Source organism: Monodelphis domestica, chromosome 8, assembly GCF_027887165.1.
Source record: "Monodelphis domestica isolate mMonDom1 chromosome 8, mMonDom1.pri, whole genome shotgun sequence".
In the NCBI taxonomy this organism is placed as follows: Eukaryota; Metazoa; Chordata; class Mammalia; order Didelphimorphia; family Didelphidae; genus Monodelphis; species Monodelphis domestica.
Genome location: NC_077234.1, coordinates 160,044,499 through 160,068,015, shown reverse-complemented (window position 1 = coordinate 160,068,015; position 23,517 = coordinate 160,044,499). Strand labels below are relative to the sequence as shown.

Genomic DNA, 23,517 nt, shown 5'->3' with positions numbered 1-23,517 from the left:
GCTGTGTGTTGTCTTAGCAAATTCCTTGGTATTGTGTCCTCTATGTCCTACATATAATAGTCAATCAATTTGTGGCTCATTTTGAAATGTTCATTCAAAAATTATATGGCTATCCTCCCCTTTCCTTGTTTGTGTCATTCTTTTCCTTTCTCCAGATTATTCGGAAGACAGATAACAATCTTTCACAGTGATATAAAATATCAGTTTAACTACTGTCTCATTTAAAAGAAAATTTTATTGATACTTGTTTTTATATCACTTGCATTTCCCACCTAAACTCCTTTTCAGATAGCCATCCTGTATAATAAATGGGATTTAACTGTCAATGTTATATACCCTTAAACTCAGAGATTCCACTGCTAAGACTATGCTGCCAGGAAGTCAGTCCTCACCTGAATATTTACAGATGCCATATTTTTTAGTAGCAAAGAACTTAACAACTGTCTTGATCAGAGATGTCTCTCTGGCTTAGACAGTCCCCATAATGAAATAAATATTTCATTTTGAAAGACCCATGCTGCAGATAATGTGTGAACAACATGACATAAGATAGTGTGAGAAATATTATTGTTCTAGTTAGTAATTTCAATCAAAAAAGTTTTTAAAAACAAAATTTTCCACAATTAATTGATTGTATAATGTTTTCTGCTACCTTTCAGAATACATATATAATTTCTCTAGCAAGCTTTCCACCTTATTATAAATTAGCCCTCTTCTCATGATTATATTGCACTTCATAATTCCTTAAAGTGGCCCATATTGCTCTTCTTCCTGTCCACTACTTATTTTGCTTTTTTCAGCCTCCAAATATTTCTCCATGTTGTTCCCCAAATCTAGAATGCTATTCTATCTCCTGTACACCTCTATGACCATTATTTCTTTTAAGACCTGTCTCCAGATTTTTTTCTTTTTCATGAACTTTCCCCACCTAATCTCATTCTATGCCAATTCTTTCCTTCTGTGAGCCTCAGAATGTAGAGTGCTAAATTATCTGTAACTTGCTTCATGTTGCTAGTTTCTTGGTGTTGTAGGTATCTTTTCTCTACAGATGTAAGTTTCTCTAAGCTTTCTAAGGAAATACTTGGGGATTTCCCCCCCCCCATATTATCTAGTACAGAGCTAGGCATGATAGAGGGGCTCATCAAATGCTTGCTTGCTTCCTTGCTTATATGATGAATGAATGAATGAATGAATGAATGAATGAATGAATGAATGAGTGAATGAATGAATGAATGAATGAGTGAGTGAGTGAATGAATGAGTGAATGAATGAATGAGTGAATGAATGAATGAATTAACGAACGGGTGTTATATAGATGTCTAGATGGTTGACTAACTATCTGGTAAACTATAAAATGCTAGATAAATGCAAGTTACTCTTATGACTGATTTTATTACAGTTATCTTGGTTAGAAATTCATATTTCACTAAAACTCTCAAAATAGTAGTGCTCATAGAATTTGTATCTTAGACAACATACTACCCCACTGTCCCATTTCATGAAGGCTTAGGGACTTGACCAAAACCTTCAGTTTATTTTTTTAAAATCACAGAAAAATCAGCAGACATCTGTTTCTAATTGTGATTTACTGAGAACTCCCTCTATAGCATGAATCAGTTGTCCACCAGCTTTTCTTTAAAGATCTTCAGTGAAGGAGTCTCTACCATAATGGTGCTTTGCCCCCTCCCCACTCTGCCCTCATGGTAGCCCATTCCAATTTGGAATAGATAGAAGTAGTAGGAGGTGTTTCCCTCCATCATAAATCAAAGGTCATTGAATTGCCAGTGGATCTCCATTATTTCCTTTTTCCTTCTCATCAGAACAATAGCAGAAATCAGTGTGGAATTTGAAGTCAGCTTCTCTAACAACTCCATATATTCAGTGCCATTCTCAGTGCATGATGCTGCCTTTATCTTTGCCTGTTTGCTTCATTTTATGCGGCATACCAGGTCCCTCACTGATTTTATTACCTTCTGTTTATTTTTCTGGTTAAACTTTTATCATACTTATATATTTGTTATTTTTTAAAAATTCCTCCCCTTCCACTCCCTCCCCCCTTCCTAGATGGAGGACATACATATTGCTATAGATGAAGAGAGCCGTTCTGAAGGATTTATAGGTTTAAAGTCCTACCAGAAGTATTTTTCAGCTGGAGCGAACTGTTTCATCATTGTTTTGCTTATACTTCTAAACATTTTGGCACAGGTCAGTAAACGAGTTATATATCTGATGGACGATTCTGTATTTACTTAAGGATTTGGGGGGGGGTAGAAGAATATAGCTAGGTCTGTGCCTGTTTTATGTTTTATATCAAATACAATACTTGCATTTTCAAGATTTAAAGAAATTCAAAGATTTAAAATCTCTTAAGATTAAAAAAATACAAATATTTTTCCCATTCTTCTTTGGTAAAAGTGTCAGTTCAACACTGCTCTGGTGGGGAAGGAGGCTCTTAAGAACTCCAAGGAAGATATACTTTAAGGATCAGATTTTTAGAGTAGAACTAACTTTAGTGTTTGATTTTGTGTATTCAAGGTTTCCTATGTCCTCCAGGATTGGTGGCTTTCTTACTGGTGAGTTACTGAAATACTGTAAAATCCATAAATATCCTTACTGTTCAGAGGAGTTAGGGGCTGAGGTGGGGTTTGTTCAACCTTCTCATCTAATCCTTACTTAGTTTACCTGTGGAAAAATTAAAGTTGTTGCTGGTGGAGTGTGACCCATAATAGACTCTATCCATGTGTGATCCATGGCACTATGAATCTAAGTATTTTTAGAATTGGAAAATCACGATTTAAATTGAAATTATAAAATGGCAGTACATCTGAATATAAGTAATTAAAGGAGAATGAATCAGCATTCAATATTTAAGTCTCAGTTTGGGGTTAATTTCCTTCTTTCCCTATTTTCCACAAATATCTACATATATACAGTTTATAAGAGCAGTTTATATTTTTTTTCCTCTTTCATTCCTACAGGGCAAACGAACAGAGCTTGTTGAATGTCACTGTAGACGAAATCAAAGGAAATGAAACCAGGAAGCTAGATCTTAACTGGTATTTAGGAAATTATGCAGGTAAAATTTTAATCATTTGCTCTATTACATGAAAGTCGGAGGTGCACACAATGAGCCAGTTGGAGTAAATAGGTTTTTCAGGAGTAATTCAGCAATGTCTTAACAGATTAGCAGCCTGAGTCTCATTTACTGACTGAATTAATTGGAATAATTATTTTAAAAACCTACTAGAAGAAAGAGGTTGAATGAAGACTCTTAATTTGCTCTGTACTGGATTTTGGAAGGTAAACCAGGATTGAGCATTCAGAAAGTCAGCCACTGTAAATTTGTGGCTATTGTCTCTCCTAATAGGTTGCTTTAGCTAAATCTTATATCATTATATGGATGGGCAAGTGGGATTAGAAACGGATCCCCACCCTGTCGTTCAGATTGTTCCAATTCTGTTAAAGTAAACCCTGGCTTTTATTTAACTTGGATGCAATCCTCTAGAAGCAAAGTAACCAAAATAAAAAGCATTATTTCCTCACAGGTATGCAAAGATTATAGCTCCGTACTGCTCATTTCTTGGGCTTCAATAATTACTTAAGAGGGAAGCTAAGCTGGGGAAAAATCCTGTGTCTAGGAATACAGGCTTCCTTCTCTTTCTTACCAACAGATCACAATGTTATCACCGTCCCAACTGTTTGATTCATTTTTAATTTGGCTCATTCTATTAACATACACTCTGTTATTTGTAAGAGCATGTGTCTTAGCATGTATGTATAGAACAAAGATTTTACCAGGAAGTCTCACTCCTAATTTTTCAGGTCCTCTCCCCCCACCCCCAAAAAAGACTAGTTTTTGGCAAAAATTTATTTAGATATATTTAAAAGTACTCCTTATTTTAACTTTGCATTTTTTGGATCCCTTGCCAAGAAATTAACATCCTTTCTATATTTTCTGAGTACCTTTCTGTAGAATGTGAAAAAAAAAAAGATGTCTGTTGAAGGCAGTCCAAAGATTCGAGTTGATTATGCAGCAAAAATGTGCCACATAATAAAGATTACATTTTGTAGTATTTATGTGCAGCTTGAGTTTTTTTGCTCTTCTGCTCAACCATGGAAATTCATAACGTAAAAGAAAGGAGGGACATTTTAATGTATTAATATATGATAGTCATATAAAACACATATATAATTGTTTAAATTTTATGAATAAATGAAATGCAATATAATTGTTGCACATTTTTCTAAATCATTTGTATAAAACTCTTAGAAACTGAATTGTTTGGTCAGTATTTAACTAAAATTGCAAATTAAATGATAATTTAACATTTGGCAATAGGTTTTTCTTTGCAATAAGATTATAAGATATTCTACTTGCACTGTGAATGAGAAAAAGAAATCATTTTGTCTCCTTCTTCCTTATTGTTATCATACTTGACCTTCAGAAGGAGGGGAGGTACTGAAGTATTTCCTTTAGAAAAACAGGTGTTATTTTATGAGTAAGTACATGATGAATATTATAAAAGAAAGAAAGAAATTCTGATTTCAACACAATTCTACATGAGGCTGCTGTGTATAAATGCTTTAGTACAACAAAGTGATTAATATTCCAGTTCTCGTTTAAGTGAGATTTGGTTTCATCGGAAACTGTTTCTAGGCTTTACAATATCACAGAACAAATTAAATAATGATATTTTCCTGATCTAAACCAGATATTTTTTGAAATATTTGGAAAAATACGCAAATATCCTATTAAGTGTGTTTATGTCTTCAATTTTAGGTTTAACAGCAGTCACAGTTCTCTTTGGAATAATGAGATCTATCTTGGTATTCTATGTTCTCGTGAACGCTTCACAAAATTTGCACAACAGAATGTTTGAGTCCATTTTGAGAGCACCAGTTTTGTTCTTTGATAGAAATCCAATTGGTAAGTCAAACATCGCGTTAACCAGTTGTTATAAATGACAACAAATATATGATTCAATTAAAAAAAAAAAGACCTCTCAGTAGGGGAAAGTTTGTTGGGAGAAAATAGTGACATTTCATTTTTGATGTTCTTGACAGAAAGCTTCATTCATTAATTCTTGATCCTTCCACAGGAAGGATTATCTTTCATTTCAACTTTTATTGTTCATGAATGTTAGTTTTACATTGGGCAGGCAAATGAAACATCTAACATTGGGTGCCATATAATAAGCTAGCATTTAGACAGTGCTTTAATGTATTTTACATATGTTAAATCATTGGATCCTCAGAACAGCCTAATGTGTGATAGGTACTGTTATTATACCCATTTTACTGATGAGGAAATGCAGCATTTTCAGTGAGTTCACCAGCTAGAAAGTATTTGAGGGAGCCTTTGAATTCCAGGTTTTTCTCCTTCCTCATTCATGCTCAGTTTTCTGTGCCATGCATCTTTGATAATTTCTATTACATTTACTAGCGTCATCCCAGCTTCTAAATAGAACAGTATAGAAGGCAGGCAAATAACAAAAGAGCATCCTGTCTTATTGGGATGAAGAAACTAACTTGGACCCTCTTTGCCTGGTAGCATGAGATTTTTCATTTTCATTTGTAAAAAAATAAACCACAATATATCAGTATCTTTGCAGCAAGGTATTTCCTTAAGTTGGCATATATTTAATAATTTCAGCTTGAGGATGATCCTTTTTCAACCAAAAGATGGAGGCTCTTAGCATTTATCTTAACAGCATTAGAAAATAATTGGGGAAATTTTATTTTACCTTTTGTTTGAAATTGTAATTTCAGAGATGTACTTCTCAGAGATAAATTTAAAAATTGTGGTCATAAAGTTCAGAGAATTAATGAATTGCTTTTCTCCCTTTGATCACGCACTCCGTGATTCATCTAAACTTGGTTAGGTATTCCATTTTCCAAAATTAGAGACCTTTCTTCATAGGCCCTGATTTGTGAACAGTTCTTAATTTTTTGAAACCTATTATTTCTTCCTTAGCTGTCCTATAGAAGAATTTCAGTCCAACTACAGGACCAATACCCAGATAAAAAGAGGGAGTGTACCTAATTTGACTTGTACAGCTAGCCTAACCTTGAAGATTAAGGATACTGTGGAATAGGAGAGTGAATAGAATATTTAGAGGGGGAGAATGTATAAAGGGAATGTTTGATGGGATTGGTTCAGCTTTTACCCCGAGTACTGATTTTTCCCCTCTTCCTCTATCCCTGAAGTAGAGAAAACTCAATGTGAATCTTTATTTTAATGAAATCAGGGGACTTTAGCATGAATGATGGGACATAGTATTATTTTTCATTAAACAATTTGAAGAAATGTCATTTGAGAAAGGGAATGCCTTCTTCCAGTGGTTTGACTTTAATAATTAATATAGGCTAGATTGGTTTTGGTTTTCCTTTTTTTACATAATTTTGCTTATTTATTACTAGCTCAAATGTTCACAAAATCTGCATCCACTTTTATACTTATTGGCATCTTTTCTCTTAGTTTCTGGACAATTAAATTCCCCCCAACTCCTTTGTTTGCTTTGTGATTTTTCATAACATAACAAAATAATAAAAAGATTATTGGTGTGAAATTAAGCTCAATCAACTAGTGAATTCAGAGTTGCAAAAGTTTTTTTCTTCTTAATTTCTTTCATAAGTTTCTTATTAGTATCCATTACCGCAATGCTTCTTTTGTCTTAAGAAATGTCACAAACAAAATTCATGTAAGGAAATAGCAGAAACATTCTTCTCCCTATATGTGCCCCTGCCATTCTTATAGTAGACTGGTCGCTTCATACCCAAACCAACTTCTAGCCTGGGATGATTAATAGAAATGATGACACCTTGTTTTTATTGAGGCTGAAAAGAGAGATATTATGTAGCAGTCAGAATTTGGAGCCTGGTCTTGTAAATACAAATCCTTTAACTGCAGCATATTGCTTTCATTGCTCAGTGTTGCATACTTACAAATAGTCTCTTTTTTCCCTAAGCAGGAAACTGAGTGGCTCTAACCCTTCGATTTTACAATTGAATAAACTAAGGCCCCAAATGGCCAAAGTTTTGTCCAAGATCACATAGCTGGGACTAGAATACAGGTGTTTTAAGTCTCTTCTCTATCACCTTTCTCATTCATTATTTTTATATTTTGTTCTTTTAGAATCCTTTAAGTAGATAAAATGCATGTCAGAAATTAAGAGCATTTTGTGTTTCCGATGTCGTCTTTTTTTTTTTTAACTTGCATAGTAGAATCCTTTTTGTTTTTTCCATCTGGCACAAGAGGGCAGCATGATCTATTTTTTTCTCCCAGATATATTTTAACAGCACTTTAATGCCCAAATTCTTTTTGAGTATTTTCAAATTGACTTTAAAGTTAAATTTTCTTATTGTAGATTTAGTGCATTTGTCAGTGTTGAAAGAGAATTTTCTCATTGTTGTATTTTCCCAATTAAAAAATTGGGGGGAAAAAACCTCTTAGGTAACGTATTGTGCTATTCGAGGAATTTCTTTATTTAAATGAAGAGAATATATAATTGCAATTTCTTGATAGGATTTTTAAACTATGTATCCCCACTTGATTTGTCTAAGCATGTATGTTTCAAGCTACTTTTAAAAGCAATTTCTCTGTGGTGACAAGGAAATTTAGAAGTCTCATCCTCAACCAAAGAAATTTTCGTGATGCCTTGTATGTTTGTGGATTAGGGTGTTGAATCAGAATGACAAGTTCTAGACTTTTAAGAGACATAGAGATACCACTTAGTTAATTAAGAAGAGGAAATCCCAATGATCTCAAGAGAAAATCAATCCCCAAGGTTTCTATTCCAGTTTTTCTGGTAAGGAAATTTTATCTCTGGAGATTTCCTAAAAATTTTAGATTGAAATTTATATGCTATGGCTTCTTAAAAGACTTAAAATTGAAGGGAGGAAATAATCATCATACTCTACAATTAATTCCTAAATGATGAGAAAATAAAAACAATGGATATATAAGATGAGTGGGCCCTTTTAGAGGAAAAATCATGCTATTAAAAAAAAAAAGATGTTGATGGAGGATCATAAGCATTTAGATTTAGAGGTGAACAGTACCATAGAGACCATCTAATCCAAACTCCTCATTTTCCTCTGTGAGGAAACTAAGGCCTTGAGAGATTTGATCATTTATATGAGATCATAAGATTGCTAAGTGACAGTGCTGGGTTTTCTACTCAGATTTCCTGAGTGCAAGTCTCACGTTATTTCCATTACATGTTAGACAATTTTAATGATCCTAAGCATTTTTTATCCTGTCTCAGTGACCACTGGGGTTAGTATTAAATGTGTGTATTTTTAACACATAATATTTCAGGACTGTCATAATTAATTTAACGATAATAGGGCTGTTAAATTATATCTCTATCATTTGGATGGTAAGACAGTTCTCCTTAGCGTACATTAATCTATTCCTGTTCACACTAGTGAGTCTGCTGAACAGGTAGCATGTTCAAACAAGAAATACTGGTCTTAAAAATCTTTGATTTATGGTAGGTGTTGTTTTGACATGGCAACATTTATTCAGTTTACAAGGCAAGTCTTTATGGTAGAATATTTCATTTGTGTCCTCATTCGTCATCAACATAAATATTCAGTAGTAATATTGGAAAAGTGTTAAGATGCCCATCCGTGCCGAATCCCGTGTATATTTCCTTTACCATCAGAGCAAGAGGATAGATCCATGAGGAAGAGCATGTATGCCTTTTCTTCCTTTTGAGAAAATAAGGTATGAATAAATCAAGCATAAGGGGCTTAACAAATTTTGGCAGCTTTTTAATGTACTTATCTTAACTTGATTGTTTCTAATACTGGCTTAAGTACCAGTGGCTTTGTTTTTATGGAGTGCGCATTTTCACAAACTTATTCATACATCCATAAGTTTGTTTAAGAACCTTTTTGTGTTCAAAGGAAGAAATTAGTCATCATAGGAAAAGGCTTTGTTGCAAAATAAAAACACACATTCCCTTTTCATTTTTCCTTGTTAAGAATAACAGATGCAAGTGACTGTAAAGACTCACACAAAAGATTGCATCAATCATCATGATTCTGAACAACCACATAAATATTATGTTTGTAGGTTTGAATGGAACAGCTAATAGTTGAAGTAGGTGTGGTAATTAAAACCTGTTGGGTTGACATACATAAAAATCCTTAATGTTTTTTCACATAACAATGATCATATGTACTTAAACCCTTATCAGGGTGTGATATGAAATGATATTTTATGGGAGTTGGTCATTTACTGCTGTTAATGTCATAAAAGCTTTTGTTATTCAGTTTAAATAGTTATAGAGTTGAATGTTTGGATACTATTATTATTTTATCAGTCACCTTTATAAAGCTAATTATTCAAGGAGCAGTCCATAGCTAGTAAATATTATACCCTTTCTGAAATATACTTTTTAATCTATTTGCATGTGCTAAATTTTTTTTTCTGTTTAATAATCATTCATTGATATGGCGCCAGAAGTTGATAATGAAGAAAGGTACTGTATTTGTAGTTGATAAATACGCTCACCACCCACATCTATAACTGCCAAATGGAAGGCAGAAATGTATGTTTAGGGAAGTCAGTCCATAGTTAGTAATAACTTATAGTTAGTAATAATTCCAAAATTAATGAACTGGTAATTTGGATTTTTTCTTTACATTTTTATTGCCTCTAGGTAGTTGAAAAATAGGCATAAATTCCTTGCTTATAAAGCACACTTTAAGTGTAGAAAAAAATAGAAAAGAATTATTTCAAAGTTGAACTAACAATTTATAGTGATGTATATAACTTAATTGATCACTACTTGATGAAATGTGTTTAGCACTACTTTGTGCTTCTAAATTTAGTCAGTTTTTAGGTATTTTACAGAACACTAGATATCTCAGTTACATGAAACTTTTACTTTTTTCTTTTTGTATCAGAAATCCCTAGACTTGGTAATTTTGATATTACTTGTATTTCTTTTGATATCATCGTTTTACTGAATATTGTAATTCATTACTTAGTTATTTTTATGGTTTGAAAAGTTGGTTAGAAGGTTGGTGTTAGAGACTCAAAAAAGTATGGAGGTATAAATAATATATATGGTATTGCTTTCACTTAAGTATTTTACATCTAATTTGGAAGGAATACAAAAATGAAAAAATATAAAGAAGTAGATTTCTAAATATTTTGGCATTAATTCAATTATTCATATACAGGAAGTTTTTAGGTTTAACTGCAATATAATTCTTGGTGCATGTTTATAGTAAAAATATTTGTTTCTTAGGATTTTAGTTATTTTAAAATCAGAGTGTGATTATATCAATAAAACCACTATTCATAATCCTACAACAAAAATCTGTAGTCTATTGTAATTTTTCACTTAAAAAAACCACAACTTTCACAAACATGATTATTTTTCATTGCACAGTTTAGAAAAAAAATTGGCACATATGTAGATTTTTATATTTTGCTATAGATTCCTGGAGGGTGGAGGTAAGGTATGCTTTCTCTTCTGTATCTTTTACAATATTCATCAAGAGTTATGGCAATAAGACTGGTCTTTATATTGAATATTTTGTGATATTTATCTATGTAAATGTGTTTGTAACACTCTCCAAATGTGAGTTTTCCAGTGAAAATATATACCTTTATATGAGATGTAATATTTTCCAGAAGCATCACTCTAGAGCATTTAATTCTTATGGATTTTTGGTTCTTGCCTATCACTGCAGAGGGCTAGGTTCAGCCACAGATTTAAAGTTTTAGGGTGTTCTTGGGGATTATTATCTTTCCCAGATGTCCTCCTTTGCTTACAAGGACAGGGGGCGCCTCAGAGCCATGCAATCATTTAAGAGCTTGCTTCTATAATCCAGTGCTTAACGGCCTCCTCAGAATAAGAAGCAAGATATTCTTGGTGGATGCTACTCTGGTTTATCTGCCTGAGCTTGATTTCGTTGATAGTGTCTTGGGCATAGTAGGCGTTTAATAAATCTTTGTTGATTTGGCTGGGCGTAGCCTGGTGTTGGCTCTCGATGGGACTCATCACCCTTAACATCTAAGACCAAATCCTTGCTACCCACAGACAAACACAGACTCCTGGGGATACTACCCGGCGGACCTTATTGTCTCAGACACACAAAGGCAGGATACATTGTGCCGCTGGGCCAAACGAGAAGAAAACATACAAAGTTACATGACAGGTCTTGCAGAGGGGAATTCTCGGTTTCTCACAGCCTTTCCTAAGAGGATTGGGTATGACCAGCCCCTGTTAGGGTTCCTTAAAATGATGAAAGAGGGCAGTTCTCAGGCTCAGGCGGGTCCTGGACAGATTTCCTTGACATGAAATTGACCAAATTCCCAGGGCAGCTCTTGCCCCAATATGGCGCTCATAAGCTGACTGATGACTTCCCCCAATGGCCAGCTTCTGATGAGAGCAATCTTTGTTGGCCAAAGTTGATGTTTTATCCTCTGTCCTTTAAGCCTATGGTCTTGAGTTGCTATAATGACAATTGTTTAATTAGTGTAATTGTGTGGTGGCCATAGCTTTTGGTGTGTTTGCTTCCTGTGGCATACTTGCATTAACTCATTAGGGCACTTCTTTTTGTCTGTGCTGCTAACATTAGAGGCAAGGTATCTTGTGATTAGGGAAACTAGAATATATCCATCCTCTCCCTCCTACCCCATCTCTTACCCATTTTGTTTTCTGAAATGAAGTAGTTAAAAAAAAGAAGGAAGGAAGGATAGAAAGGAAGGAAGGAAGGAAGGGAAGAGAGAAAGAAAAACAACTAACTTGTTAGAAAATAATATGTGCAACTTAGTGGGATCTTTAGAGTCATAAAGATCAGGGTTTGAACTTTGCATTTAATCACTTGCTATTCAATGGGGAATTTACTTAATTTATTAACTTTCCTGGTCCTCTATTTAATAACAGGTCTGGATCTGAGGACCTTGATGGCCTCATCCACCTTTCAGTCTAGGATCTTATGGCACTAATTGGAATTTTTGACTTTGTAAGTCAATAAGAACTACGACAGAAGCAACTTGTATGAAGATGTCAAAGAAAAAGCACTGCTCCTAGAATCAGAAAACTGATTTCTACCAAGAAATATCTATGCTTTGGGCACATTCCAAGGCATCTTTGGGTCTAAGTTGTTTTTTACATGAACTAATTTTAAAAGCCCTGAATGAATCCAAAATGATACAATTCCACATATGAAAGATATATATGGATATAGATATAGATATATAAATTTGGCTATCTAATGCAACTGGAGAATAGGGGCTTCTCTTTGAATTAATTTTTTTTCTATTTCAGCAATTAAGCATGGTGAATGGGCTCCATGAAGAATTTATTAGAAAAGTTGGGCAAAACTTAGATGGGAAAGCTTTTAGGGATTATCTTCTGTATAGAGGTAGTACTACACCCAAATATGAACTTCAAAATGCCAAAGTCAAACGTTTGGCTTTCATATTAGAGGCTTTCTGATAATTATTTAGCAGCAGACCTTCACATCATCCTCTCCTAAAAATGAAGTCCCAATCTTGAGGTGTGGTAGGAATTTAGGTCACTGGCTCCTTTTCTGAGCTCTCAGAGCTCAACCATCTTTTTGGGAGATCAGCTTCCAACCCCACTACGTATTTAACTTTAACTTAATCATCAGTATTACCCATGATTCCATCTCCCCCAAACACACCAGGGAATGCCATGCTTTTATCACCTGTGACTTGGCTTTTTCACAAAATTTCATTGCATACATAGAATTTAGTACTACCCAATATTTTCTTTTTTATATTTTATTATTATTTTTTAAATCCTTACTTTTTGTCTTAGTGACAACTCTAAGACAGCTGGGCAAGGACTAGGCAAACAAGGCTAAGTGACTTCCCAGGAAGACTAGCTAGGATGTGTCTGAGGTCAAATTTGAACCTAGGTCATCCTGTTTTGCCACCTAGCTGTCACTTTTGTCTGTTTTAGAAAGATGGTATAATGAAAAAAAAAAACTAGCAACTTAATTAATTTTCTTTTCTGTTAGGCAATATAATGAGATGAACTATTTTATAATCGTGTGTTCATGTCATTATTAGTCTTTTTTTTTCCAAATACCTTCTATCTTAGAGAGAGAGAGCCCAAATGAGTTAACTTCAGTGTTCCTGGTGGTACAATGAGTTGTTAATAATCTTTAAAAAAAAAAACTTTTTTGGAGAAGCTTTATTCATTTGATTTTTACATTTGGGAAGTGTTGACTCCTCAAGTGAAGACCTCAGCAATAAAAACATGTGGGTCTTAAGGCTACATTTTTTCAGACAATGGTGCCTCTTCTCTTAGAAGTAATTTTATGGAATTGTCATAGAATTTCTATCAGAACTGAAAACTTCCCTTTCTATCCCATCTCAGCGATAGGGCTTATCTTATCAAGGAATAAAACCTCTTCAACTACATAGAGTTAAGAAAGCTTTTTATGTTTATTTCTGCTTGGGGCATCTAGTAGTTCTACCAGGGGCCAATTTTGCCATCCTCTCTTGCTTCTTTGACAGATTTTTCCATCACCCTAATAGGGAGGACTGATGAAGGGGTGATAATATGGACAGCCCGAGTGTATTGGGTGCTCAGGGAAGGGGAGTATCTCTGGTATGGAGGGCTTGTCGTGCCCTCCTAGGGCAGCTCTCCAGCCTCGGACCCCCACCTGACCCCAGCTCTCACTTGTGGCTCCCAGTAGCTGCTAGCATATGGCAGAGGCCACACCCCGGGCAACGGCTTCGACAGGCTGGCTAAACCTTTTGAGAGTAACCATCAGGTCATAGGGCCCTGGTGAACCAGGGCTTTGCTCACCCAGCATGTGAAGACTGCTTCGACGGAACAGGTGGAAGAAACCAACAAGAAGGTTCAACGGCTGAGATGGCGACGCAGCAAAGCACTGTGGAGTGCTTAGGGCGTGTTGGAGCACAAAAGACAACACGGCCATCCAATGCAGCTGAGGAAGTCTCCAGGTGTAACGACTTTTCGTGCCACTGGACCCAGGCTTCCAACGCCGAGAGAGTGGGACTGTCTCTGTGCATCAACTTTTCCACTTAAATCTCCTTCATGCACAAGTGTCTTTGTGCACAAAAACGCACAGAGACAATCGTCTTCCTCGGTTCAAGAAACAACCAACAATATGATATATGGGCATGCATCCAGAGAATAGCTACGTCTCACTGTACATACAGGAAAAATGAAATGAATATGGAATACCTATTGTCTCAATGATGAGATTCATGTATATGTAGTATATACTGCAGAGTTTACCTTTGCAATATATGTCTTGGATAAGCACTGCAGAGGACAGTGAGCAGAGTTCAAGTTGTAATAGAAGGATATTAGACCCAGTTATATTTGAAAATTTGCACAGTTCTTTTAATGACCCCAAGCTTCTTGAAAAAAGTCATAGTCTTTATTTTTATGTATTATATATAATCTATTTTATATATTCCTTATATTATGTATAATATATATAATTTAAACCCTTACCTTTCATCTTAGAATCAATACTACATATTGGTTCCAAGGCAGAAGAGTGGTGAGAGCTAAGCAATGGGGATTAAGTGACTTGCCCAGGGTCCCACAGCTAAGAAATTTCTGAGGTGAAATTTGAACTCAAGATCTCTCACCTCTAGGTCTGGCTGCCCCCAAAGGCCTGTATTTTTATTACCATCATTCTGTTGGTAATATTATTTTGACTTCTAGTCATTAAACACTGCAGTCTTTAAAACACTGACATTGAAGACCATCCATAGAGCAGTGGAAAGGTACAAACAAGGTAATTATTAGTAGGCTGCAGCACATTCCGAACAAGAGACTTCACAGAAGTAGTTTAAAAAGTATTTACAAAGAAATTTATGTCAGAACCAAAGGAAAGGGCCTGTTAACAAAGTGAGTACATGAGATGACTGATGGATAGTGATGGCATACGTCTTAATATCCTACTGTCCAGTGACTGTCGAGTCACTTTTTTTTATACTAAAGTTTAGTTCAGCGATTTCAAACCCAAATATAAAAGGGAACCACTAAACCATACATAAGGATCCCCATGGGCCACATATGATTTTAGAAAACAACACATTAACATTATTTATATTTATTGCCTTTTTATTTGTTTCATTATTTCCCAATTATATTTTAATTCATTTAATTTAAATAATTATAATTTAACCTGTTTCAGACTGTACTTAAGAGTGTTTTATGACTTAGGCAGCTCAAAAGCCATCAGCTACTTGACATCTCTTATTTACTGTGTATTTGACCCATTTCTCTGTTTTGGTGTATTTTAAGAAATAGATCTTGATGCCCAGGCCAGCCATGTCACCAAAACCACCCCTTGGATTATGGTTGCCTGGTACAGTCTTCCAGAGAATATTTCTCAGGGTATGACAACTGGTTGTTAGAGATAAATAATTCTAAGGATTGCTTTGTACAGGTATGGTGGTCCAGTAGCATCTGAACTTGAATTTTCATTTTCTCACAAACATAGCATTGTCCATAGATTTTGTTGCTTTTCCTTGGAAAGTATTCCAAGTTGTTGATTCACTTACTCTTGTCTGCATTAAGCTGGTGGAGATGCAAAAATATAATGAGAAGGAAATGTTTACTCTCATAAATAGTCTGAACTGGCATAAAGCCTTTTCTTCTATTGTCTTGTTTTGGGGAGTGGGTGGAATTTCTTTCTGAAGAGAAAGTTAAAGTCTTCAATTATTAAAGTAACCTAAGAATGGTCTCAAGAATTGTACTGACCTCATGAAATCTGTTTCCTATGAAAAACCCAGTAGTTTATTGTGGTTGTCCTCCAAGACCTTTTACCTCTGCTTTCTGCAAACATTCGAAGGAAGTCTAATTTGGTTGACTGAGCTCCACCAATCTTTGTTAACTGTAAATACAGGCATAATTATGTAGTAATGGTGCCAGCTTTTGGCGGAAACGCTGGACAGAGTCCCACAAAGAAAGGGAAACCAGTAATATATTCCTGAGTGATAAGTGATATTGCTGCTACTAAATACAATTCTAAGTGTTTTGGGAACCTTCAGGTACTGCATCAGTGTAAGCTACTTTTACTATAAAGCACTTTGTAATTATAAAGCACTATAAGCTATTATTGATGATTATTCCAGGTGGTGTCATAAATGAGATACATCACTAGCAAAATAAAGAGAAGAAATCCCTGCATGGTTTAGGAAAATCAACAATCACCAGTTTTGGGTGCTATTCATAAAAAAACATTATCTTTAGACCAGTTGTTTATTTTTTATTGAACTTTGATCTCATTGAGGTGGGGAGCTCTCAGAAAGAATTTTTTTCTGCCAGCGTATCTCATCATTTGTTTTAGTCCAGGTGAACAGAAATAATCCATGCACCAGGAAATGCATGAAATTGGGAAATTCACCTCCCTTAGGACTATAAGGTTTCTTAGTACTCTTTCGTATTCTTTAAAGTTCTATTGATATGTAAACTACTATTGCTATTATTATTTCTTGGTTTTTCACTGCAGAGAAGCTAGTGTTTTCAAAACGTATTGACAATTTCTTAAGAAAAATTTAGCAAATACTTGGCAGTGTACTCATTGATCCAGAGTTTGAGTCTAATATCTATCAATCACTTTCCAAAGCTCAATTTGCTTAGGTATAAAATAGGAATAATTATATTTTCATTACTTACCTCATAGAGCTATTGTCAGATAAAGATATCATTAATCATTATCAAAAAGGATTATTTTAAATTTTCTCTCTAAATATCAAAGGTAATATATTTTAAAATAAATTTTTATTCATTCAGCTTTGTTCTGATATCACCTACATTTACCATCTCCTCCCTCCTAGGGAGACATATCCTATAAAAATGAATAAAAAAGAAGAAAAATAAGCAGTTTTGCCAAATCATTTTTGTTTAATATTTTTATTGTTGTTTATTAATGTTGTTTAATATTTTTAAATAAGAACATTCTAGGTAATGTTTCACATCCATGGTTTCCAACTTCTGTAAAGGAGCTGGAAGGAGTGACTTTTATTTCTTTTGGGCCAAAATGGATCATTATTCAATTTCATTTGCTTTGTTTTTGTCTTTCCCTTTGCACCATTGTCATCATTGTATATATTATTTCTTAATTCTCTGTTTACTTCAATTTGTTTGTTTTCATATAAATCTTCTAGAATAATTGGGCCAGTTCATAGCTCCAACAGTACTTTAACATGCCTGTCTTTTCACTGCCCCCCAATATTGGCCATTCTTCATCTCCGACCGTCTTTGCCAATTTGCTGGCTGTGAGTTGGAATTCTTTTTCATTTGTATTTCACTTTTTATTAGTGATTTGGAACATCCTTAGAAACTAGAAAGCTTGATGGTTCAGTAGATAGAATGTAGGACCTGGAACCAGAAAGACTTGAGTTCAAATCTTATCCTAGACCTTACTAACTCTGTAACCCTGGGAAAGTCATGGAGCCTTTATCAATTTCAGTTCCCTGAGTACAATAGGGATAATAATAGCACCTGTCTCGGATTAGTGTGAGGATCAAAGAAGAGAAATAAAATGCTTATTTTATTTATTATACATTATTATTAATTATGTATAATTAATATATTATATTTCATGTATTAAGATATTACTATTGATAATATATTATTAACCTTAAAGTATTACATAAATATTAACTATAATTATTAGTCATCATTCATATAATTGTTAATAGTTTGTGATTGTTTCAGGAATGGTTTGTTCATGTCCTTTGATCTCTTTTGGGGAATAGCCTTCTGATTTTATATGTTCCTTTTAATTTCCTATTTAATCTTAATTAGAAAACCTTTAGCAATTTGAGACAGTTCTACTTTCCCCAGTTGACTTCTTCCCTAGTTATTGTTGCATCAACTTTGTTCGTGTGAAAGCTTTTCAATTTCTTATATTCCAAAAAATTCATTTTATCTTTTATCATCTCTTCTGCACCTTGTTTGGTTAAGAATCCCCTATTCATAGTTACTAGGTATGTGAGCTGATTCTATCTTATTTATTTTTTAATGCTGCTATTTCTAATTTTCAGGTCAGGTGTACTTTCTGAGCTATTCTAAACCTATTTTTTTGCCATACGTTTTTCTGATTTTCCTTGCAATTTATGACAATAGAGACCAATTCCTAGTTAGTTGATGTTTTCAGTTTTATTGAACATTGTGTTATAAAGTTAATTTACTTCTGATTCTTTCTCATGCAGGCTGTTTTGTTGATCTGCTTTTTAATTTTTTTTAACCAATACCAAATGGTTTTGATGATGACTTCTTGTTTGAGACCTGCAAGTGCAGTTTCCTCTCAATTCCTACTTTTTAATCATTTCTTTTGATAGACTAAATCTTTTGTTCTTCCAAAAGAATTTTGTTTTCATTTCATCTAGTTCTTATATTCCCTCAGTTGTTTAGTATAAAACTTATTCGGTACATTTATTTTGATAGTGATGGCGTAGTCCTGCCTAAAAACTCCAGCCATCCATCTATCTTAAAATTGATACTCTTGGTTCCAAGGCAGATGAGTGGTAAGGGCTAAGTTAAGTGAGTTGCTCAGGGTCATACAATTAGGAAGTATCTTGAGCAGATTGAACCCAGGGCCTCCTGTTTCCAGGCTACCTAGCTGCCCCCGTTATTTTTTAAGGTGTATTTTCCCCATAGAATTTACAACTATTTATTATGTTTTGTTAGACTCATAGATATTTTTAAGTTTTATAATTAATTCAGAGGGGTCTTTGCTTTCCATTTTCTCCTCCTAGATTTTGTTATGGCTATATAGCAAAAACAATTTTTGTGTGAGCATATGTGTTTTGTAATTTGCTACTTAACTGAAGATACTGTTTGATTATTTTGCTAGTTCCTGGGATTTTCCAAGTAACAATCATGTTAAAAACAAATAGATCTACTCTTATTTCTTCCTTTTTTCTTTGTATTTTTTTAGTTCTTTCTCTTGACTTAGGATTTCTACAACTATGCCAAATAACAGGAGGAATCTCAGACATCTTTGTTTTACTACTGTGTTTCTTGGAAAAGCTTCTAGGGTCTCTGTTTTGCATAGGACAGCTTTTTTGTTCAGTTTTTTAAATATATATATATATTTAAAAATACCCATCTCTGTGCATTCTTTGTAGAATTTTGTTTTTATATGAATAGGCACTATTCTTTGTCAGGGACTTTCCCAACACCTATTGATAAAGCGTATTGCTATGTTAATTAATAAATTGTTTTTATTAGGTTTTTGCCTAGACCTGTGATTCTTATAGGATAGATTCTTATAGGATATTCTTATAGAATATGGAATTCCCCTGTGAAGGAAACGTCTAACAATGGAGACGAATAGTTCTGCATTTTGTGCTCTTAGAGAATTTGTTGGCTTGTAGCACTGTAGCACATGGTGCATACAAGCTCAAGTTAATACAGCCAGTATTTTTCAGAGTTAGATTCAAACAAGGTTGCTACTTCTGATCAAATGAATAGATCCTCATTAGTTTTCTGTAATTACATTTATACATTGTAAAAAAATTATGTATATTTACATCTTTTCTCCTCCCCACCCCTTACCCAAACTCCCTTTCCTGCTACTAACCCCCCCCAAAAAAAACCCTCTAAGGAAAGAACTGTTTAATGTTCCCTTTTTGTATCATGTTCTAGGGAGGCATGTTGCTTAACATTTATCTTTCTAGGTTTTTTTTTTTAACCCTTACCTTCTGTCTTGGAGTCAATACTGTGTATTGGATCCAAGGCAGAAGTATGGTAAGGGCTAGGCAATGGGGGTCAAGTGACTTGCCCAGGGTCACACAGCTAGGAAGTGGCTGAGGCCAGATTTGAACCTAGGACCTCCCATCTCTAGGACTGCCTCTCAATCCACTGAGCTACCCAGCTGCCCCCTTTCTAGAGTTTTTTGACCCTATTTTATAAACTAAATGTCATACCTTTAATAGAAGTGTGTTTAATGTATTCCTTTTAAAAAAGATTTACCATTTTGATCCAAAATAGAATGACAAATCATTCATTTGTTTTTTTTGCCACTAAAAAAGCAAATTACTTTCCTTTTTTACTTTCCAAGTTCTTTTGAACTTGAATTTGACTTAAATCACATAATGGAATTTAAATGTTCTTTTAACTCTACATTTTCAAATATTTCCAAATTTGTCATATCCCACTCTACATTAAAATGGGCTGTTTTTTTTTTTCCTCCTGCTTATTGTAAAGAATAGAAGAATTGCCAGGACTAACAAACAATGGAGCATACAATATGTTTTTGCAGAGCTTGAAAGTATTCTGGGTTCATTCTAAATTTAATTTGGTTTTACAATAAGATCACAATTTTTCACATAAGCACCAAACATCTGGTTCATATTTTGTTTGTAAATGATACGGCTGAAGTATATTACAGAAGTCTGTTGTGCAATTAAGAAAAGACACTTTGAAATTTTGCAAAATGAGTTGCATTTAAATGGAGGTTGGGATTTATCCCAGGGAAGTAGATATTCTCCTTCGGAGCAGTAAGAACTTTGAAAAATGAAATAAATAAATGGTCAAAATGTAAGACTTCTATGTATTCACCCCTTTCAAAAGCATGAAAAATGGAAAATTTCACAAGTGAAAGTTAAAGTTGACCTAAGGCAGTTTTAGATTGTGGAGCCTTCAAATTTTATTCATGGGATGTTTTTAGAGACATTTTGTGGTTTGTTCACTCCAGTTAATTCCAGGCAATCCTTCTGCATTTCTATCAGATGGACATTTTGATACTTCAAAACTTCATTTGGCACAAAATACATTTAGAGCAGCAAGGAAAGAAAATGAGATTTTTGGTTAGTTCTTATAATCTACAAATTTTATTTTAAAGCACTTGGAGAATGGTAAATCAGACAGAATAAATACAGCTGTGGAAGCTAGACAGTACTATTGAAGCTTAATATGCTTACTAAATATTTAAAGCTGATAAACTACTAACTGCATATAACCTGCTTTGTTAAAGCATATCAAGGTCAAAGGTTTTCTTTTGGAGGAGGAAATCCAAACGAAGGCAGAGAGCTTAATAATTTACTACTTGGTCAGAGTAGCTCTGTGTGGCTTACTAGTTCACTCATATGGTCATTCTTCACCCCATTTGTTCTCTGTAAAACTTGAAGGTTAGACTATGGTAGAAAAAGCAGTGTCTTTGGAGTTCGAGGGCATGGGTTTAAATCACCACTCCTGATGCCTGCTATTCATAAGACCTCTTTATAAAAGGAAGGGAATGGCACTAAATGGCCTCTGAGGTTTTGCCCCAGTTTCAAATCTGTAATCCTAGGAGAACCATAAATTTCCGATCTTTTTTCCCATCCTAATATTCTACATTTCTATGGTGCTGGGATCATAAATCTGTAGCAAGAAGGGACTCGCAGAACTTCAAGTCCAACCCCTATATTTAAAGAAGAGGAAATTGAACCATGGAGGCATTAAATGACTTCTATCTGGTCCTGTGGGTGGTAGTCAATGCTTGTACTTGAAACCTTCTAGAACTCTTCCTCATCAGAATCATGACACCGTGATTTTTATTAAGCTTTATGTTAAGAATTTGGAAACCTTTCAAGAACCCAGGGCAACACTTTGATGTACAATTTAGTGTGATTGTACTAAATGAAAATCATATTCTTATAGGCCAAAGAATAGCAAAAACAACTATTATGCACCTTGCTTTTCTTTCAAAGATAATATATCCTGATTCTCAAATTACATGAAAGATAGCTGTTTATCAGTATAAACTATTGCTATTTATGAAATATGGTATCCTAATATTAAATGTAAAAATCCAAGTTTACTTAACAAATAATAATAATACCTTGAACATTCCTATATTCAAAGAATACTAGAAAAGAGAATTGCATATGAAACTATGAATTTCTGTTTTCAATAGCTTTTTAAAAGGTATATCATATTTAATATTTAAACATAAAGAAAACTGGGAGTAAAATCGAATACTTTATTAAGTATTAATAATATTAAATTGTAAAGATTTTTACCAAATTGCTCTGTATGTTTGTGCCCTCTCTATTCTCTTTTGTGTTATCTTTCGAATTTTTCATTATTTTCTTTTTTCTTTTGTTGTTTCACATCACTCTCACTACCCAGAAATTCCTTTTCCAACCCAACAGGAGCCCTCCCTGAACAAATTGACATTTTGACAGTACCTGACAATGTGTATCTCATTTAGCACTTCTAGTCTCTTCTTTCCTCCAAGTGCTGAAGAGCATGCTTCATCATTGGAGCCATGATTGGTCACTTCATTGATCTCCTTTACACCATAGTCATTATATAAATTATCTTCTGGCTTTGCTTATTTTACTTTGTACTACTTTTGCTCACCTCTTCCTCCTTTTCTTTAAATCCATAATATTTCTTTCCTTTATATATTGCATTCATCCACTATTATTAGTTCACTGAAATCTCAATTGATGGCTCAAATTCATCAAGTTACAAAGTTTGTGGAGATAATGGCAGATGTATTTCATATCCTGAGGTTTTTCTTCTAGGCAATTTGCCATTTGTTATTAATTTAATAAGAATACTTACCATTTTAAGCACTTAAGGTTTATACAAAAACTTATATATTATATCATTTGATTCATAACCTCACTTGAGTCAGAATCAATAGTTTTGCAAAAAAAGAAGATTTACCTAGAGGGCCAAAATTAATAATTTTTATGACAATAATCTGTTCCATGCATTCTCTTGTTCAATCATTTTAAAATTAACGAGTAACCAATAGATAATATATTTCTTAAATTTGTATCCAAGGGTCAAATATATGAGGGGTAAATGTCTAACCTTGTGTGCCTGCATTGAGAGAGAGAGAGAGAGAGAGAGAGAGAGAGAGAGAGAGAGAGAGAGAGAGAGAGAGAGAGAGAGAGAAGGAGGGAAGGGGAGAGAGAGAAAGGAGAGGAGAGAGAAAGAAAGGAGAGAGGTAGGGGGAGAGAGAAGGAGGGAAAGGGAGAGAGAGAAAAAAAGAGAGAAAGAGGGAAGGAGAGAGAGAGAAAGGAAAAGAGAGGAAGGGGGAGGGAGAGAGAGACTGAGAGAGAAAAGGAGGGAAGGGGAGAGAGAGAAAGGAGAGGAGAGAGAAAGAGGGAAGGAGAGAGAGAAAGGAAAAGAGAGAAAGAGAGGGAGGGGGAGGAGAGAGAGAGAGAGAGAGAGAGAGAGAGAGAGAGAGAGAGAGAGAGAGAGAGAGAGAGAGAGAGAGAGAATAAAATAAAATCCAGTGTCACTCTACATATCTTCTGGCACATCCCTTGGAAATTGCATCTGTAAACCATGGAACCATTAATGTTGCACCAATGTAATGCGTTGATCATCCTGTTTAGCTTGGCACTGCCTTGAAACCACTCGTTCTCTGAAGCAGACGGTTGCCAGTTGCTCATGTTTGATTCATTCACACTTCAACCAAATAAAATACTGCCCTGAAAGAACCATTTGATGTTTGGTTCTTTAGGATATTATTTGACAGAGGTATATTTGACTTCAGGTTGGCAGTGCAGGATCA

The 23,517-nt window shown here is 34.4% G+C and overlaps 1 protein-coding gene across 1 annotated transcript in view; it reads left to right on the top strand.

Annotated features, from left to right (window-relative positions):
• Nucleotides 1–23,517, top strand: part of ABCC4 (ATP binding cassette subfamily C member 4) — a 291,071-nt gene that overhangs the window by 127,806 nt on the left and 139,748 nt on the right. The window contains exons 16-19 of the mRNA XM_007501391.3: nt 2,065–2,205; nt 2,536–2,573; nt 2,979–3,076; nt 4,781–4,927. Coding sequence (XP_007501453.1) covers nt 2,065–2,205; nt 2,536–2,573; nt 2,979–3,076; nt 4,781–4,927 — 424 coding nt within the window. The remainder of the gene's footprint in view (nt 1–2,064; nt 2,206–2,535; nt 2,574–2,978; nt 3,077–4,780; nt 4,928–23,517) is intronic.